Below are 18,166 nucleotides of genomic sequence, written 5' to 3' on the forward strand. Positions count from 1 at the left end.
CTATAATGTGTGTTCACTGAAGGAAGTTGTATAAAAACATGACAACCAAAATTTGACAATTATATCTTAACATGATATAATAATATGATAATATGCATTTTAGAATGAATAATTTTCAATATTACATGTAATGCACATGATATAAATGCATGAATTTGCATATTATCAGTAGGGTACTGGGATATCAAGTTGATCGTGGACTATTTATAATTGAGAAGCTCCTATACATATCTAGGAATATATATCGTAGTTAAAAATGATATGTATGAATCAAATGAATTGTCAAAACAAGAATTCATGAATGGCAAAGAACCAGATCATATTACTCGTCACATCCAAAAGGTTCAATTGACGGACTCATGTAGATCCATCAAAAAATCAGAACCATGCATGTCCAATGGAATGTGCGACCCAATACATAGATCCATAACCTTAAAATTCCTGAGATAAAAAAATAAATATTTTATTTATATTCTAGTTAAATTAATTATTTCTCAGGAAATTAAATGTTATTTATTTGAAATTAACCTTAAAATTTTGAGAAACGTGATAACTCAAGGGAATTTCCACAATAATTTGGACTTTAATTTCACGTTTCATATTTTCATTCACATTTATTTAAATAACATAAATTTAAGAAACACTATGATTATGCATAATAAATTAGAATATAAAATTATGGAATGACACATTATTGCATGATAAATATCCATGTTATCAAACAATAAAAGTCTTCTCCATAGAAAAATCATAAGATGAATCATCTATTGTTTTGTGAGTTGGAAAACTTGACTTCTCCCTTCATATTTATCACCAAATAGTGAGAATCAAAATCTGATAAGTCATGCTCCAACTTTATACATTTGTGAAGAAAAATGAAATGTGTGTGTTTTGTCCTTGTGTATTTAAACAGACTCTGAAAGGAAGGGAGAGAGAGGGAGGACAGAGAGGGGGAGCACAAAGAGGGAGAGGGAGAGCGAGAGAGTAGCGAAGGAGAGAGAGAGAGAGAGAGAGAGAGAGAGATAGAGAGAGGATAGAGAAAGAGAGAGTGAGAGAGAGGAGTGAGGACAGCTAGAGAAAATGAGTCATCTAACTATTGTCAGTTAAAGATTTGATAACAACTCCTGTTCATTTTATCACCAAAAAATGGAATCAAAATCTGATGAGTCCTGCCCAACTTCATCAACTCCTATAGAAAGGAAATTTGGGTCTTTAATTCTCATATATGGAAACATAATCTGAAAGGGAAAGGCGGGTGAGGGAGGACAGGTCGGGATAGAGCTCAGAGAGGAAGAGAGGACAGAGAGGGAGAGGATGATAAGAAAAGAGGGGAGAGAGGAGAGAGAGGTGAGAGTGGGAGAAGAAGAGAGGGGTGAGAGGGGGAGGTGAGAGAGGAAGAAGAAGAGAGGGGAGAGAGGGGGAGGTGAAAGAGGAAGAAGAAGAGAGGAGAGAGAGATAGAGATGTGAGATAGGACAGAGGGAGAGGGAGAACAAGAGAGGAGAGAGGATACATATAGAGAGAGAGAAATAGAGATGTGAGAGAGGACAAAGAGGGTGAGGGAGAGGGAGAAGAATAGAGGAGAAAGATACATATCTAGAGAGAGATAAAGATGTAAGTGAGGACAAAGAGGGAGAGGGAGAAGAAGAGAGGAGAATGATACATATCTAGAGAGAGATAGAGATTTAAGAAAGGACAAAGAGGGAGAGAAAGAAGAAGAGAGGAGAAAGATACATATCTATAGAGAGATAGAGACGTGAGAGAGGACAAAGAGGGAGAGGGAGAAGAAGAGAGGAGAAAGATCCATATCTAGAGAGAGATAAAGATGTAAGAGAGGACAAAGAGGGAGAGGGAGAAGAATAGAGGAGAAAGATACATATCTAGAGAGAGATAGAGATGTGAGAGAGGACAAAGAGGGAGAGGGAGAAGAAAAGAGGAAAAAGATACATATCTAGAGAAAGATAGAGATTTGAGAGAGGACAAATAGGGAGAGGGAGAAGAAGAGAGGAGAACGATACATATCTAGAGAAAGATAGAGATGTGATAGAGGACAGAGAGGGAGAGGGAGAAGAAGAGAGAAGAAAGATACATATCTATAGAGAGATAGAGATGTGAGAGAGGACAAAGAGGGAGAGGAAGAAGAAGAGAGGACAAAGATACATATCTATAGAGAGATAGAGATGTAAGAGAGGACAAAGAGGGAGAGGGAGAAGAAAAGAGGAAAAAGATACATATCTAGGGAAAGATAGAGATGTGAGAGAGGAAAAAGAGGGAGAGGGAGAAGAATAGAGGAGAAAGATACATCTCTAGAGAGAGAGAGATGTGAGAGAGGACAAAGAGGGAGAGGGAGAAGAAAAGGGGAAAAAGATACATATCTAGAGAAAGATAGAGATTTGAGAGAGGACAAAGAGGGAGAGAAAGAAGAAGAGAGGAGAAAGATACATCTCTAGAGAGAGATAGAGATGTGAGAGAGGAGAAAGAGGGAGAGGGAGAGGTAGAAGAAAAGAGGAAAAAGATACATATCTAGAGAAAGATAGAGATTTGAGAGAGGACAAAGAGGGAGAGAAAGAAGAAGAGAGGAGAAAGATACATATCTATAGAGAGATAGAGATGTGAGAGAGGACAAAAGGGGAGAGGGAGAAGAAGAGAGGAGAAAGATCCATATCTAGAGAGAGATAAAGATGTAAGTGAGGACAAAGAGGGAGAGGGAGAAGAAGGGAAGAGAAATATACATATCTAGAGAGAGATAGAGATGTGAGAGAGGACAAAGAGGGAGAGGGAGAAGAAGAGAGGAGAAAGATACATATCTATAGAGAGATAGAGATGTGAGAGTGGACAAATAGGGAGAGGGAGAAGAAGAGAGGAGAAAGATACTTATCTATAGAGAGATAGAGATGTGAGAGAGGACAAAGAGGGAGAGGAGAAAGATACATATCTAGAGAGAGAGAGAGAGATGTGAGAGAGCACAAAGAGGGAGAGGGAGAAGAAGAGAGGAGAAAGATACATATTTATAGAGAGATAGAGATGTGAAAGAGGACAAGGAGAGAGAGGAAGAGAGAATAGATAGAGAGAGAGAGGGAGAGGGATGTGACAAGAAAAAGATTTATAGAGAGAGGTGAGATAGGAAAGAGCAAGGGGAAAAGGGAAAGGACGAGATAGAGAGAATGAGAGAGGTGAGAGAGGGTGGGGGAGAGTTAGAGGAAGAGAGATGAAAAAGAGAAATAGAGAGAGGGAAAAGGATAGAAACAGGAGAGATAGGGAGAGGGAAAGAGGAAGAGAGAGAGAGAGAGAGAGAGAGAGAGAGAGAGAGACTTTGACTGGGCCAGAGTGTACATTTAGAGTCTTCGGGTTGGAGAGAAAAAACAATTGACGCGAATATGGAAATTTATAGTTTATATCAAAACTATTATCTCCCCCTCTGTAATTGGGTAAAATGAATTATATGAAAAACCCGTGTGGATCTACCATTCCACCCAGAAACAGTTGAGAAAAAGAAGCACACAGTAAAATAATAATATGGATATTACAAGGCCTTTTTCGGCAGAGAGAAAACCCATAAAAGAAAGAAAAGGAAGCCTAAGACAAATACTGTAATTGAGAGCCTTTTATGGGCAGATACAAATATTACATACAAATGTTAGGGGAATTAAATATCCATGGGAATAACATTATAATTAAAAGAGAGAGAGAAATTAAGGACAACAGTCGCATTGACAAACACTTATGGGTCTGGGAATAAATTTACTTTTTTTTTTTCATGCTGGCAGCGCCGACGAGGGACTATCTTAGTCTTTTAAACCCCCTTTTTCTTTCTAGTTCCTCTTCCTCCCGTGCCCTAACCCGCGATCTCCGTTTCAGGTACGCCTCCGCCTCTCCTTCTTGATCATCTCCGACGATTTGCTATTGTTTGTGTCGTTTCTCTTCAGTCAATCTCTAATTTTTCTTTTCCTCCTTCGATCCGCGCCTTTCGTTTCAAAAACTGTCCAATAGCTTGAACTCTGACCGAAAATTCATTCCCGTAGTTGAACATCTCCCAGTTGAAAAGTACCGGAAATCTGTTCCTCAATCTCTTGGTCAGATCCGGCGACGTCTCGTCGCCGGATCTGCTCATTTCCCCTGTTTTTTTTTTGGTTGAATCCGAAGAATTTTCTCAGGAAATTCAAAAAATGTGAAGTTCGTGGGAACTTTATAAATCTGCTCATTTCCTCTGTTTTTTTGGTTGAATCCGATGAACTCGGACCGGAAATTAAGAAATCTGCAGTTCGAGGGAACTTCATAAATCTGCTCATGTCCTCTGTTTATTTGGTTGAATCCGATGAATTCTGACAGGAAATTAAGAAATCTGAAGTTCGAGGGAACTTCATAAATCTGCTCAATTCCTCTGTTTTTATGGTTGAATCTGATGAACTTTGAACAAGAAATTTAGAAATCTGAAGTTGGAGGGCAGTTTGTAAATCTGCTTATTTCCTCTGTTTTTTTTGTTGAATCCGATGAATTCTGACAGGGAATTAAGAAATCTGAAGTTCGAGGGAAGTTTATAAGGAAGAGCACCCATGGATCGGCCCCAAGCCGGGGGGTTATGGCCATGTTGGATCTTGGCCTTTGCCGCGTACGCGTGCCTCTGCGACGCCTTCTACCTCCCTGGTAGCTACATGAAGACCTACAATCAAGGGGAGGAGATCTACGCCAAAGTCAACTCGTTGACTTCCATCGAAACCGAGCTCCCCTTCAGCTACTACAGCCTGCCCTACTGCCGCCCCAAGGAGGGCATCAAGAAGAGCGCCGAGAACCTCGGCGAGCTCCTCATGGGCGACCAGATCGACAATTCCCCCTACAGATTCAAGATCAACCAGAACGAGTCTCTCTTCCTCTGCACCACGCCGCCGTTGACCGACGTCGAGGCCGGCCTCCTCAAGCAGCGCACCCGCGATCTTTACCAGGTCAACATGATCCTCGACAACCTCCCCGCCATGCGCTTCACCCGCCAGAACGGCGCCACCATCCAGTGGACCGGCTTCCCCGTCGGGTTCACCCTCCAGGACAACAAGGACGGCCAGGATTTCATCATCAACCACCTCAAGTTCACCATCTCCGTCCACGAGTATGACGCCCGCGGCACCCGGATCATGAGTACTGGTGAGGAGGGCATCGTTGTGACCGCCGAGCCCTCCGGCCCGGCCACCGGCTACCAGATTGTGAAGATCGAAGTCGTCCCTTGCAGCGTGAAGAGAGACGCGAAGGGGCTCAACATGTATGATGCGGTGGCGGCAGCGGGGGAGTGCCCGTCGGACCCGAGCCAGCTCCAGCCGTTGCGGGCGGGGGAGCAGGTGAGCTTCACCTACGAGGTGGCCTTCGTCAAGAGCGACATCAAGTGGCCGTCGCGGTGGGACGCTTATCTGAAGATGGAGGGCGCGCGGGTGCACTGGTTCTCCATCATGAACTCCATGATGGTCATCCTCTTCCTGGCCGGCATCGTCTTCGTGATCTTCCTGAGGACGGTGCGGCGGGACCTGACCCGGTACGAGGAGCTGGACAAGGAGGCGCAGGCCCAGATGAATGAGGAACTCTCGGGATGGAAGCTGGTGGTCGGAGATGTGTTCCGCCAGCCGCCATACCCGAAGCTGCTCTGCGTGATGGTCGGGGATGGGGTGCAGATCGGGGGCATGGCGGTGGTGACCATCGTCTTCGCCGCGCTGGGGTTCATGTCCCCAGCCTCCCGGGGGATGCTATTGACAGGGATGATTGTGCTTTATCTGTTGCTCGGCGCTGTGGCGGGGTATGTGGCAGTGCGGATGTGGATCACCCTCCAGGGGGGATCAGAGGGTTGGAGAGGCGTGGCGTGGGCGGCGGCAGGGTTCTTCCCGGGAGTGGTGTTCCTGCTGCTGGCGCTGCTGAATTTCCTCTTGTGGGGGAGTCGTAGCTCGGGGGCGATCCCGATATCGCTGTTCTTCCTGCTGCTGGCCCTCTGGTTCTGCATCTCGGTGCCGCTGACGCTGGTGGGTGGGCTGGTGGGGACACGGGCCGAGCCGATCCAGTTCCCCGTCCGCACTAACCAGATCCCCAGGGAGGTGCCAGCGCGAAAGTACCCGTCATGGCTGCTGGTCCTCGGCGCTGGGACACTGCCCTTCGGGACGCTGTTCATCGAGCTCTTCTTCATCCTGTCCAGCATCTGGCTTGGCCGGTTCTACTACGTCTTCGGGTTCCTCTTCATCGTTCTTGTCCTCCTCGTTGTGGTCTGCGCCGAGGTTGCGGTGGTGCTGACATACATGCACCTCTGCGTGGAGGACTGGCAGTGGTGGTGGAAGGCCTTCTTTGCATCCGGCTCCGTCTCGCTCTACGTCTTCCTCTACTCCATCAATTACCTCATCTTCGACCTCAAGAGCCTCAGCGGGCCGGTCTCGGCGACCCTCTACCTCGGCTATTCCCTCCTCATTGCCTTCGCCATCATGCTCTCCACTGGCGCAGTCGGCTTCCTCACCTCCTTCTACTTCGTCCACTACCTCTTCTCCTCTGTTAAGATCGACTAGGCTCCGGCCCTCTCTCTGTCTCTCTCTTCCTTGCTTTTGTTCGGGTTGTGCTGCATTATTGATGGAACAGTTCTACTAGATTTGGCTGATGTTTTATTGGGTCATTCCTTTGGGAGATTAATTGGGCTCAGCCCATGGCGTACTTCTCGGTCCAGCTGCGGGCTGTGGCGTCGTACTTGGCGCGGTCTGCTTTGTAAATGGTTGCGATCTCCGGCACGAGAGGGTCTTCCGGGTTGGGGTCGTTTAGAAGCGAGCAAATCGAAAGTAAGACCTGCAAGTTTCAACTAAAAATTATGACCAACACTAAGGATTACATATGGTAAAATATTAAAATTGGTAAGAAATGGGTCACCTTGGAGATGGTGAGGGCTGGGCTCCACTGTTCTTTGAGGATGTCCAGACAGATGCTGCCGTTGCTGTTGATGTTGGGGTGATAGACCTTGGTCTTGAAAGTTACCTGAACATTATTTTTATAATTTCCCGAATCTTAATGAAATTTCGATGGATAATGAAGCACGGAATTGTTATTTATTACCTTTGGGGGCTTGAATGGGTAGTCTGGGGGGAAGATGATTGACACCAAGAACACGCCACCTGCAAACGGACTATCCTGCGGACCCATGATCGTCGCTTGCCAGTGAAACATGTCTTCAGCAGCTGGCCCTGAAAAAATAAAAGAAAAATAATAATGTTCTGTTATTTTGCAAAAACAAGAAAGGTGCCAAACACCTGTCTGTGTAATAATAATCCTACCATTCTTTCAATAATAATAATAAATAATGCTACCATCTTCTCTTGGACCTTGACACAAGAACATATAACGTCAACAGAAGATTTCAAACTTAATGGTCAAATTTTGCTCCATTCAAGAACATAAAATGATTTTTGGATCCCAGTATCCTGTCCGAGATTTAAACTAGATTTATTGTATCCCAAATTTGCTAACAGAAATGCTTCTCTTTCTCTTCTCTTAGGGCCCCTTTCCCCTCCCTTCTTCTTGGTCGTTTCATTTCACTTCATATGAATTGATTATACCATAAATTCTGTGCAAAGAAATGGACAAGAAGTGAGCAGGACCATACCAGCGCTGCAAGAGGTAGGAGGATCCTTCTGGATGTCCTTGAGCTCCTTCAGAATCCTCTTTGAGGCCATAATTGTTGTTCTTTCTACTGCGACTCGAGAATTAACTAATTCACAGCCATTTGAAAAATCAAAGAATTAACAATGCAAATATCTCCACGGACCAAAACAATCTGCAGGCCAAGTGTGCGAACAAGAAAAGAAGGAAAGAAAAAACAAATGAACGATAGAAGCAGCTAGAGATCACCAGACCGGAAATCCAAAAACATCATGCATCAAACTAACCGCATGCATGTTGTTCAAACAGATCATAGCTCCGCGATCGTCATCAACGCAAGATCTCGGAAAATTACTCAGATTTGCGAAATTGAAGCCCTAGGTGCACTTAATCAACGAAATCTAAGAAAGAAAATCAATCCTAGAATTCACAATTACTACCTCTCAAATAGAGAATATAGCAAACTTACGTGATCGTTTAAACGACACCAGATCAACCTCGAGGGAGATGCTCCACTCTCTGAGTTCTTCTACGCGAACACCAGGGACAAATCCGCACGTAGCTATATAAACTCAACGGAATATTCTGAAACCGCTGAAAGAAAATTCTAGAAGAAAATTTCAAGAACTGCCACGTCGGCCAAAAGGTTGAACCGGCCCCACTCGGACCGGTTCAGGCCTGTTCTATTTCTAACTTTATTTTTTTGTTTTAACAGCATTTTATCCTTTTTTCGGCCTTCATCATATTTTATTGTGGGGTTGATAGCAGCAATTGTAAACTCAAATAAAACCATTTTAAGAGGAAAAATATTATAAAAAAAAATTTCAAGAATTTCCACGTCGGCCAAGAATTTGACCCGATCCTGTTGTTATCGTCCTCCTCATCCGTGCTCGTCAATGACGGATGACTAAATTCTCATCCTGCTTAAGTTTCAGAGACAGATGACAATCCCCCATCTGTTCTGACCTCAAAACGGAACGAAATCCTTTGCGTTATTTCTGTCTCGTTCCGTTAAGCCATCAGGTGCCAGTGACTCTTACTCTAGGCTTAATGTGACGGGTGATTGTCCAAATTACAATTCCATCTCATTACATCCAATCAATTTTGACTAGTTTGACTGGTCTTGGTCTTGGTCTCGGTTTTTAGCAAATACCTCAACCCATACCTAATGATCTGTTTGGTGAGTAAGTTTTCATCTTTATTGAGTTTCAGGGACAGATGACGATCCCGTCATTGATTCGATCAATTGTCGCCATCAATCATCTGTCCTGACCACAGAACAGAACGAATTCCTTCGTTCATTTACGTTCCGTTCCGTTAAGCCAGTGATTTACTCTAGGCTTAGTGCAAAGGGTGATTATCCAAATTACAATTCCATCTCATTACATCCAACCAATTTTGACTAGTTTGACTAGTCTCGGTCTCCGTCTCGGTTTTTAGCAAATATCTATACCCATACCTAATGATATGTCTGATGAGTAAAGTTTTCATCCTTCCTAAGTTTTCAGGGACAGATGATGATCCCATCATTGATTCTATCAATTGCCGCCGTCAGTCATCTGTTCTGACCCCCAGGAAGGAACAAAATCCTTCGTTTATTTCCGTTCCATTCCGTTAAGCCAGTGATTTACTTTAGGCTTAGTGCAAAGGGTGACTATCCAAATTACCATTCCATATCATTACATCCAACCAATTTTGACTAGTTTGACCGGTCTTGGTCTCGGTCTCGGTTTTAAGCAAATATCTAAACCCATACCTAATAATCTATCCGATACGGTCCAGTCCAGGTCTACAAGTTTCCGAGAGGAGGAAGCACATTTTGTCACATTTTTCGGGAGCTGGTCTGATTCTCGAACAAAAACCAGACTAAAAGCGTCCCCCCAAACCTAAAAAGGCAAATCAACCGAACTTTAGTCAGACCGTGACCGTCCCCAGAAGACGCAAGACACGTGACTGATGACAGTAAAGGCGGGAACATTCCCAGCCATGGTTTTAGCATTAACTAAAAAAAAAAGCTTCCACTGGGATATTATTAATATTTTATTATGGTTTATGACATCACGCGAGTCTACAAAACTGTGGCGGGTGGGCAAGTGGGCAACTAGGGATAATCATTATTAATGCCTAGTACATAGTACTTAAACGGTCACCGATTTTGTGCGATCTCCCCTATCTTTCTAGGCAGGCACGCTGATCCGGATACGGCGGGCCCTTCGGGAACCCGGTATGGGCTCGGCCGGTACCGGCCCGGCGGCTATAAAAGGCCCCCCCATTTCTCTTGTTTTCTGAAACGGTTACTAATCTTCTTCTTCCCTTCCGTCTTCCCTTCACCTGTCCCGACTGGAGAGATTACCGCCAGGAGCTCGGCGCCGAGGAAGGCGGGCTCTATGGCGGCGGAAGAACGATGAGGGCATCGCCGGCAAGGTTGACCGCTGGTCGTCTCTCGTCTTGCTTCTCGAAGATCTTGAATTCGAAGGCATGGAGCAGATCGAGGCGGAGATCGCGAAGGTGTTGCTTGATCACCAGAGGATTTGCTCCAGCGCGCGGAGCGAAGAGTCTGTGATTGATTCTTTGAGCAGGGAAATTGGATCGATTGGGGTTTGGGGATGCGAGACGGAGTTGGGGGAGTTGGCGCGGCAGCGGATGTGTAATTTGTTGAGTTATCAGGCTACTTTGATCGCTAGGGCTGCGTCCAGGACGGAGATTCTTCGCGTTCTGCACGAGGATCTTCGGACTCTGTTCCTCCGGAGGAAGGAGCTCCGGCAGATAGGTTTTTTCTCTGATTTCCGTGTGTGCGTGTTGTTTGTGGACGATATTGAATGGATTTTTATTTTTTCAATTTATGTTATTTTTGAAAATTCACGATTCCGAGACTTATTAGTGGTGTTTTTTTTGTTATTTTAATGTTTGTATCGTGCGGCTCTATCCGTTCTTTTATCCATTTTGGCCGACTGGAAGATTTTTTTTGACAAATCCCTTGTCTTTTCTCATGGGTGTCTCAAACGTGTCGACCCTTGGATCAATTAACTTCCTAGCACGTGTCCTCAAACCACCTAATCGGTGTTCCTTCCGAGAATTGTCTCGACTACGATTTGTTAGTCGCATTTGTTGCTTTTTTCTTGAAAAACAAATAATTGTTTGTTGTGTTGTAATACGACTTGTTAGTCATATTTGTTCTGTTGTAATTATTTCTGTCATCCATCTCTGACACATTCCTGGGTTAAACTCTATTTGTTTCTTGATCCATTTTTGCCAATTGTAAAAAATTATATTCCTGGTAAATGTTTCTTCTTATCCTTTGCTTTTAAGATAGGTGTCCGAAACGTGTCGACCTTTGGAGCAACAGACTTTTTACTCCCCCATTTCGTTACAAGTTCTTAAACTCTTGTCGGAGACGTCTGCAGTTCTGAAACTATGTAGTGTTTAAATAGAATCCAATGTAGAAATTGCAGGTTAATAAGCGTACCCACTTTCTCTTATAGTGGCACCTATTGGGAAATACAAGAGTTGATCTCACCAGAGAGATGTAAGAAGACAATTTTACTCAGGCATGTTCCCCTATATTGTTTCTTAGCTGCTGCAAGGAAAATAATTGGGGCCACTTTGTTATTTCTTCTATTGTGTTTTTCTTTACAATGAAAGGAACTTGATTATGTTTTTGTCGATTGCTCATGTCCTTGCATTGATTGTTTTCTTCTGGAAGGCATCATTTATTTACTGATTTTTTTAAAACTCTATTTATTTATTTCATTTACAGATATCTTGTCTGGGTTTGGAATCGATATTATGCCCAATCTTTCCCCGAGATCAGGATTATCGATTGGAGATGAGAGTAACGAAAGGAATTTGAATGAAAACGAAAACCCTGCTTTTCTTGACGGGCAGACTTACTTGGAAGAAGTAACTCATGCGGATTTGCAGCTGCCATTAATGGAAAACAATGTGAGCGACGATCTGTGCTTCACATCGGAAGATAATGGGGAATATGGTGACTTCCCATGTGACAACAGCATTCTGGATGATATTGCAATGAGTATACTGGATCCTGAGTCGAATATCATGAGCATTTTCGAGGAAAATATTGAGAGCCCTGACCTCCCATCTACTGATGTGGAAGGTAAATAGGATTTTTAACGAGTCACTGATTTTTTATGTAATTAATATGTCACTTATTATTCTGTGCTGGTCCAGATCCTAAGGAGATGTCAAAAGACTTGGGTTCTCTGGCCTATCATAACTTGGCGAGTCGGTTGGCTGTAGATTTCGACGAATACGGCAATCCGACCGGCCCAAATGCGGGAGCATTCAAGCGATCAATCAACTCATACGTTTGTCATTTTCTCCCCATCAGATTTAAGCAGATCCATGATGTCCCATTGGAGGATTACAGGGCTGTTCTTAATGTTCTCACAGTAAGCGCCGCCTAACCTTTCCTTGATGTCGTTAAGAATGATAAACTCCCATGATTGCTGTTTAATGCTGTGGTCCATTCTCTCTCCAGGAGAGGTATAACTTTGATCCTAACAGCAGCTATACAAGGAAGAAAATTTCATCTTGCTACAGACAGCATAAGTACAAGCTTCTGGTACAGGTGAAGAAAAATCTAGAGAGAGGAATTGAGCCGCAGAAGCCATCATATTTGCAGAAAGAGGACTGGGACGCTTTTGTTGTGAAGATGAAAGACGAGGACTTCGACGTGAGTTTCTCTCTCTAGAATCAATGATTAGTTTTAGCGTAATCTTCTGGGTCTTAGAGGCAAATTGGCGTTTCAGAGGATTAGTAAGAAAAATAAGGCAAGTAGGAGCCATCAGAGCGCACTTAGTAGGAGTGGATCTCCCACTTCTATCCGCCGAAAAAAGCTGGTATGTTCCTCTGCGATTTATATTTACCATTTTAAAGATCACGGTTTCAACTTCTTGTGTTCTTGGGCAGAAGATTGACCGGGACTTGGTGGATGATTGTGGCTGGAGCAGGATTCATAAGAAGCCCAAACGAGGTATTCCCTTAAATAGGCATTTGGGATTTTACTTTTAAACCCCTACTAAAGTAGGGAGTGACACTTTAAACCACAGTCTAACAGTAATCAATCATCCTTCTGATGTTTGTTGCTTGCAGCCCTTTTAAGGAAGAACCTTAACCTGGTTGACCCTGATCGGGTAAGCTTTCTGTTAATTTTCTTGGTTCCATTTTTCCTGTTTAATACATGGGATTAGTGATTTATTTATTTATTTTATATTTCATTGTTGATTTCTGGGTTAATATTGTTTCTTCTAAAATAAGGCTGGAGGAGACATGGATACTTGTGTCACGGGAGCAGGCTGACCAGGGAAGTACCCTGCGAGAATTCTCTGTTTTCTATGCTTTGCCAGATAGGTTTTTGGTTTTTTGAAAAATTGGCTCGCTGTAAACCCACGTTATTTAAAGTGGGTTCCACTATTTAATTTTGTTCATCGATAACCATTTTTTATTACCTTCTGTTTTTCTTATTTTTTGGGTTTTCCCCTTCATGCGTAACAGTAGGGCAGACAGAGAGAGACCCATAAAAGGCCATTTTTTCCTGGAAAAAGGAAAAAAACTACAAAAAATCTCTGAGAAATTCATCTTAGTTTTGGCCCTGCTACGGTCAGCTTCCCACAGTCGACCTAGTTTTCAGGCTGTCTCAAAACCAAAAACCCGAAACGTACCTGCAGATCAAGTGCACTGTAATTAGCTCCCAGTTTGATGATCATTCATAAGAATTAATCAGAACTGCGGCGTGAGTTTATGATGAAACTTTATCTTTTTGGATAAAACCACGCTATGTAATGAGAAGTAACTTCGTCACTTCTGCCAAAGTTGCCAAAGCGCGAACTTTCCCAAATAAATGACTTATTCAGGACAATAATTTCTTCATTTTAGGAAATAATTTGGTACCTTCATCAGCCTGGTATTTGTTCTTGTCGTCGCCCGCATAAGCAAGCAAATTGAGCTTGGGATTCCATTCCACGCTGTTCATCGGAGCTTTACAGGGGATCTGATGAACCGATCTTCCGGTCTGTACATCGGACTGGTCCCCCGAGGAAAATGGTAAAAAAATTATTAGAACTCAGTTTGTTTTTTTTTATAGAAAAAAAAGGAGAAAAATCCGAGGGAGCATACTATATCCACGTAGGCATCCTCACTTGCACAGGCAATATACTCGCCTGTGTAATTGAAACTGATTGTCCTCACGGGCCACCTGCCCATGTAAAGAAAACAAATTAGAATTCTTCCTTCCTCGTCTTCGGCTTCTTTTAGAAGTTAATTCCTCGTCTTCGGCAGAGGCACTGCGCCTTGCTAGTCAGGAACATAGAATGATTTGAAAGTTCAAGAGTTAAAGAGGAATAATGTTATTCTACAGAGGTGAGAAAAATTGATTACTTTTTTATTAGATCAATTTTAAGTGATCCCTAGAAAAAAAAAATCAAAGACTTTAAGAAAGAGAGGGGAGAAGATACATACTGAAGATTTGTAAAAGTCCTGATGCAGAGCATCTCAGATATGTCCCATAAGCTAACGAGCGAATCGGCGCTTCCAACGGCAAAGTATCTGCAGGAGAAGGAAGACTTGAAATGAAGCTAGAATATATCCTGATTAAATACAACCCCCAGTAATTATTATCAAATTGTGAATCTCACTCGTTTTGATATTTTCTTGATTTTTATGGTATTTGTTTTATCATAACAAACCTGCCGATAGGGTCGATTGCGATGCAATAGCAACCCGCAGTATGAGCCAGAAGGGTGTGAAGGATCTTCAGAGACGGATAGCTCAGCACCTCAACAGTTCCTGAAAAATGTGGATTAAATTTAAAATAGAATAATTTCTTTCAAGGCGCGAGATTACGAGCAGGAGCGACGAAGTCGCCATGGTCAAGTAAAAGTTATACCGTTTCCTGTGGTGAGGAAAAATAGTTCTCCTGTCGTGTTCCACGCAATCTCATTAACCTAAGTCAGTGATGAATAAGTGGCCACTCCAGCATTAATATTTTAAATAAATTATTAAAAACTGACTTGGGAAGCAAAATTTGATCAAAGATTTGAATTTTCTCACCTCGTAGTTAAATTTTCGTCTATGTATCGGTTTAAACTTGCGAACGTCTAATATTGTTAATTCATCCTCCTGGAAAAATAATAAATCAAACAGCTTGATTAACCCACAAATTGTTTATCAAGAAAACGAAAATTAGATTTCATTGTAATCTCTCATTTTTGGAGGAAGGAATCTCCAAGAAATTCAAAATGCCAAATAAAATTGTAGGAATATACCTTGTTTCCAACGGCAATATGCGTCCCATCTGCTTTGTATGTTATATTTATGTTTTCACCGCTAAGTTCTGCCTGCTGTGAGCATTTTCCACCTGTATGTGAGGTTAACAAAATAAAAAGAGTGATGGAAAAAGGAAATTTCAGAAATTGTTTACAGTCAACCATTATTTTGTAAAAATAATTACATCATTTCTCAAAAGTTCTGCCTGCTGTGAGCATTTTCCACTTGTGCGTGAGGTCAACAAAATAAAAGTGAAATGGAAAAAAGAAATTTTAATTTTTTTACGAATATCTTTAATAATAACATCTTTGTTTTATTCAAATAATAATAATAATAACAGCATGGTATATGTTTTGCTAATTAAGTTGTCTGCTGTGAGTATTTTCCACACGTGTCTGAGGTGTTGAACAAACTAAAAAAGAGCGTATGAAAAAAGAAATTTCAGAATTTGTTCACGGTCAACTATAATATTGTAAAAATAGTTACAGCGCATAGAAAAGATTATATTGTAAAAAAAACTATTGTTGATCTTTTCCCCGCTAGGTTTTGCCTGCTGTAAGCATTTTCACATGTCCGAGACGTGAAAAAAATATAAAGAACAATCAAAAAATGAAATTTCAGAATTTGTTAACGGTCAACTATTATCTTGTAAAAATAATAACAACATATTTAAAACCTATTTTCACGAAAAAGAACCATTATTCATGTTTTCGTCATTAAGTTTTGCCTGCTGTGAGCATTTTATTTTTATCTTTGAGGTGAACAAGATAAAAAGAGAGCAGCAAAATTTGAGATTTCGGAATTTAATCTCGTTCAATTATTATCTTTGATTTTTTTCTCCACAGAAATTTAAAACTTCATGAATTAATAAATCTCTTACTTCGAGCATCCCATAGACGAACAGTCTTGTCGCCGGCTGCCGTCGCAACTAGTTCAGGATGTTTAGGATCCCAACATAATTGGTCAACGCTGTCGGTGTGCCCCTTCAATTCAATGTCTTTAACCTTTCCCTGCTTTATAAGGATAAACTTGTAAATGTATCCCGCAAATCAAAGTTCATAATGATGGTTATCACTACTGAACTTGATGATATCAAAAGATGATGATGATGATGATGACAATGACCGCAAGCAATCCACCCTGGTTCACTGCAATTTATTGAGGGAATATTCATACTTTTCAGAGCTCCAGGTAGGGTTAGTCATGAGGGACGACGACGATGATGATGATGGGATGACGGCAATGACAATTGGATCACAATAATGAAGAATCATTATCGACATTGGTTGATGATAAATCATAAATGCCCTTTGTTTAAGCTCAAACAAGGATGACGATAAGGATGATGAGATCTAGGAAGGACAATGATGATGATGATGATGATGAAAAATTCGTCATCGCTTGTCAACCCTAGTCTGACGCCATCAACAACAATGATGATGCAGAGCCTGTCACTCATCACAGCCATTCATCGAGGACAATGGCGATGATGGATCAGTCACTCATGCAAGTCATTCATGGATGATGATGATGATGATGACAAAACAGACAGATGACGATGAAGATGAAATCATCCTTGTCGGCCAATACTAGCTTTGGCACAAAGTATTCCTTACAATATTATAAGATCTCCATTGTCGAATAATAGAGATGACACCTACCCCATAATAAAACATCTTTCCCATACATCAATCATCATGACTGCACTTTGGCTGAAATTTCTATTTAGAACCATTCAAAGGTCATTTCTCAATTCGAGCCTTACCTGGTAAGAGCTCGAATCTCGTAAAACTGTATTGATTCAACATCCTAAAAATCAATGCCCGGAACACCATATGTTATCACATGTTTATATCATCAATAAACTTCCTCCATTCAGAATCCAAAAGTTGAAGTTTCTAACCACGGTTGTCTCTTGATCATTAAAATTTTCCTACTTCAGCCTCCTCGACACAGTGCTTACGTTTATGATATGAACTATATTGACCCGTACTCACATCTAAAAATTAATTTATGTGTATGAAGCTGAAATAAATTCAATAAACAAAACTATTATCATCGTCAAGTATATACGAAGTAGGAAAGAAAAGATTAAGCGTTACATGGCTTTGGGGATCAATGCTCCAGATGCGAGCAGTATGATCAACTGAACCGGATGCTAGCTTCGTCCCTGTGCAGTTCCAAGCCACCGAATGCACCTTAAAAACAAGAAAAAAAACAGGAAATCATTTCTAAACTTCCGAAGCTTGATGGGTAATCAAAAAACAAGGATCCTCGGCGATTCTCTCAACGCTGATTTTGAATTCGATGTTATTCTTGTAAAGGGAATCCCTCAATTAACCTTCTTCTTGTGGCCTTGGTATTCACGGATGAACAAGTTCTTGAACGCCGCGCCTCCGTTCTTCTCTTCCATCTCCGATTTGTTACCCGTGTCCCAAAAAAGATTGAAACTTTCTCTTCGCCCAGGTGAGCAAAGAGAAATCGCTGATCAGTGGTCTATGATTTGGATGATTAAGACCATTGGGTTATTATTTACATGGTTTTTATGCTTTTTTTGGCCCATTTGGGGGAAAGTTCCTTCACTCTGACATTATGGGACATAGAAACTGAAAACTTACACTTAGTTGAATGCCATGAATTTGTCATCTTAAAGAAATGCAAAACACTGGTTTAGTGGACTGTCAACCTGTGTTTTTGGGAATACACTATCTCTCAGATTATTAAAATTATCCTAAGTGCATGTTATTAGTGCTTTGAATGTTTACTGCACATTTAGAATGAATCTTCTATTTTACTTGATTTCATAGTATTTTAACATGATTTTCTGACATTAATTTGCTGATTAAAATAACTTTTAAAAGTCTGAAAAATATTTATTTAGATTTATTTAAATATTTTAAGGGGTTTATAATATTCTAAAAGATATTCTGATTATTGGATTTTAATGGAATTTTATAATTTACTTTTTCCAATCGTAGAAGTGTGTGCAACGCTGGCAATCTGGCACAAAAATTAGACTAAGAAAATCAAAGGAGATAGAAAATCAGATTGCTAAGATTTCTCCAAATTCAAATGATGGTATCTACCAATCCAAAAGGATTTTTGGGCCCAAATTTAGAGATATGTGAAGAAAGATACCACTCAGCCCGTTGGGCACGTGACAACGAGATTAGAGTGATCTTCATCTCTTGTGACTCATACTTTAATCTTTTTTCCTAGGTTATCATCACCGATAGATTAGGTTTCCACTATCACGCACACGACTTCAACTTTGCT

At 41.5% G+C, this 18,166-nt stretch overlaps 4 protein-coding genes across 7 annotated transcripts; 2 read left to right on the forward strand and 2 right to left on the reverse strand.

Moving 5' to 3' along the window:
- The first annotated feature begins 3,731 nt into the window (after window positions 1–3,731).
- On the forward strand, window positions 3,732–6,629 carry LOC144709311 (Endomembrane protein 70 protein family). Its single transcript, XM_078582829.1, has 2 exons — window positions 3,732–3,856; window positions 4,503–6,629. The coding sequence occupies exon 2, from the start codon at window positions 4,552–4,554 to the stop codon at window positions 6,523–6,525; it is 1,974 nt and encodes a 657-aa protein (XP_078438955.1). The 5' UTR covers window positions 3,732–3,856; window positions 4,503–4,551; the 3' UTR covers window positions 6,526–6,629.
- A 23-nt stretch (window positions 6,630–6,652) lies between these two features.
- Window positions 6,653–8,154, reverse strand: LOC144709314 (ubiquitin-conjugating enzyme E2-17 kDa-like). 2 transcript variants are annotated; one of them, XM_078582835.1, is made up of 5 exons: window positions 8,073–8,154; window positions 7,608–7,712; window positions 7,061–7,188; window positions 6,878–6,982; window positions 6,653–6,796 (listed from the first exon to the last, which is right to left on the reverse strand). In XM_078582835.1, the coding sequence occupies exons 2-5, from the start codon at window positions 7,675–7,677 to the stop codon at window positions 6,653–6,655; spliced, it is 447 nt and encodes a 148-aa protein (XP_078438961.1). In that variant the 5' UTR covers window positions 7,678–7,712; window positions 8,073–8,154. The 2 variants fall into 2 exon arrangements, with proteins under 2 accessions (XP_078438961.1, XP_078438962.1); XM_078582836.1 differs by having other exon boundaries at window positions 7,608–7,694; window positions 8,073–8,150.
- A 1,725-nt stretch (window positions 8,155–9,879) lies between these two features.
- Window positions 9,880–13,089, forward strand: LOC144709312 (uncharacterized). 2 transcript variants are annotated; one of them, XM_078582830.1, is made up of 8 exons: window positions 9,880–10,373; window positions 11,361–11,720; window positions 11,795–12,015; window positions 12,105–12,299; window positions 12,376–12,465; window positions 12,536–12,599; window positions 12,719–12,759; window positions 12,884–13,089. In XM_078582830.1, the coding sequence occupies exons 1-8, from the start codon at window positions 10,082–10,084 to the stop codon at window positions 12,923–12,925; spliced, it is 1,305 nt and encodes a 434-aa protein (XP_078438956.1). In that variant the 5' UTR covers window positions 9,880–10,081; the 3' UTR covers window positions 12,926–13,089. The 2 variants fall into 2 exon arrangements, with proteins under 2 accessions (XP_078438956.1, XP_078438957.1); XM_078582831.1 differs by having other exon boundaries at window positions 12,539–12,599.
- A 48-nt stretch (window positions 13,090–13,137) lies between these two features.
- Window positions 13,138–17,395, reverse strand: TEX1 (Transducin/WD40 repeat-like superfamily protein). 2 transcript variants are annotated; one of them, XM_078582834.1, is made up of 11 exons: window positions 17,232–17,395; window positions 16,993–17,088; window positions 15,771–15,900; window positions 14,890–14,981; window positions 14,675–14,743; window positions 14,511–14,568; window positions 14,311–14,410; window positions 14,084–14,170; window positions 13,742–13,820; window positions 13,517–13,649; window positions 13,138–13,287 (listed from the first exon to the last, which is right to left on the reverse strand). In XM_078582834.1, the coding sequence occupies exons 1-11, from the start codon at window positions 17,301–17,303 to the stop codon at window positions 13,253–13,255; spliced, it is 951 nt and encodes a 316-aa protein (XP_078438960.1). In that variant the 5' UTR covers window positions 17,304–17,395; the 3' UTR covers window positions 13,138–13,252. The 2 variants fall into 2 exon arrangements, with proteins under 2 accessions (XP_078438960.1, XP_078438959.1); XM_078582833.1 differs by having other exon boundaries at window positions 15,771–15,903.
- Window positions 17,396–18,166: the final 771 nt, after the last annotated feature.

This window comes from Wolffia australiana, chromosome 11 (assembly GCF_029677425.1).
Source record: "Wolffia australiana isolate 7733 chromosome 11, ASM2967742v1".
In the NCBI taxonomy this organism is placed as follows: domain Eukaryota; kingdom Viridiplantae; phylum Streptophyta; class Magnoliopsida; order Alismatales; family Araceae; genus Wolffia; species Wolffia australiana.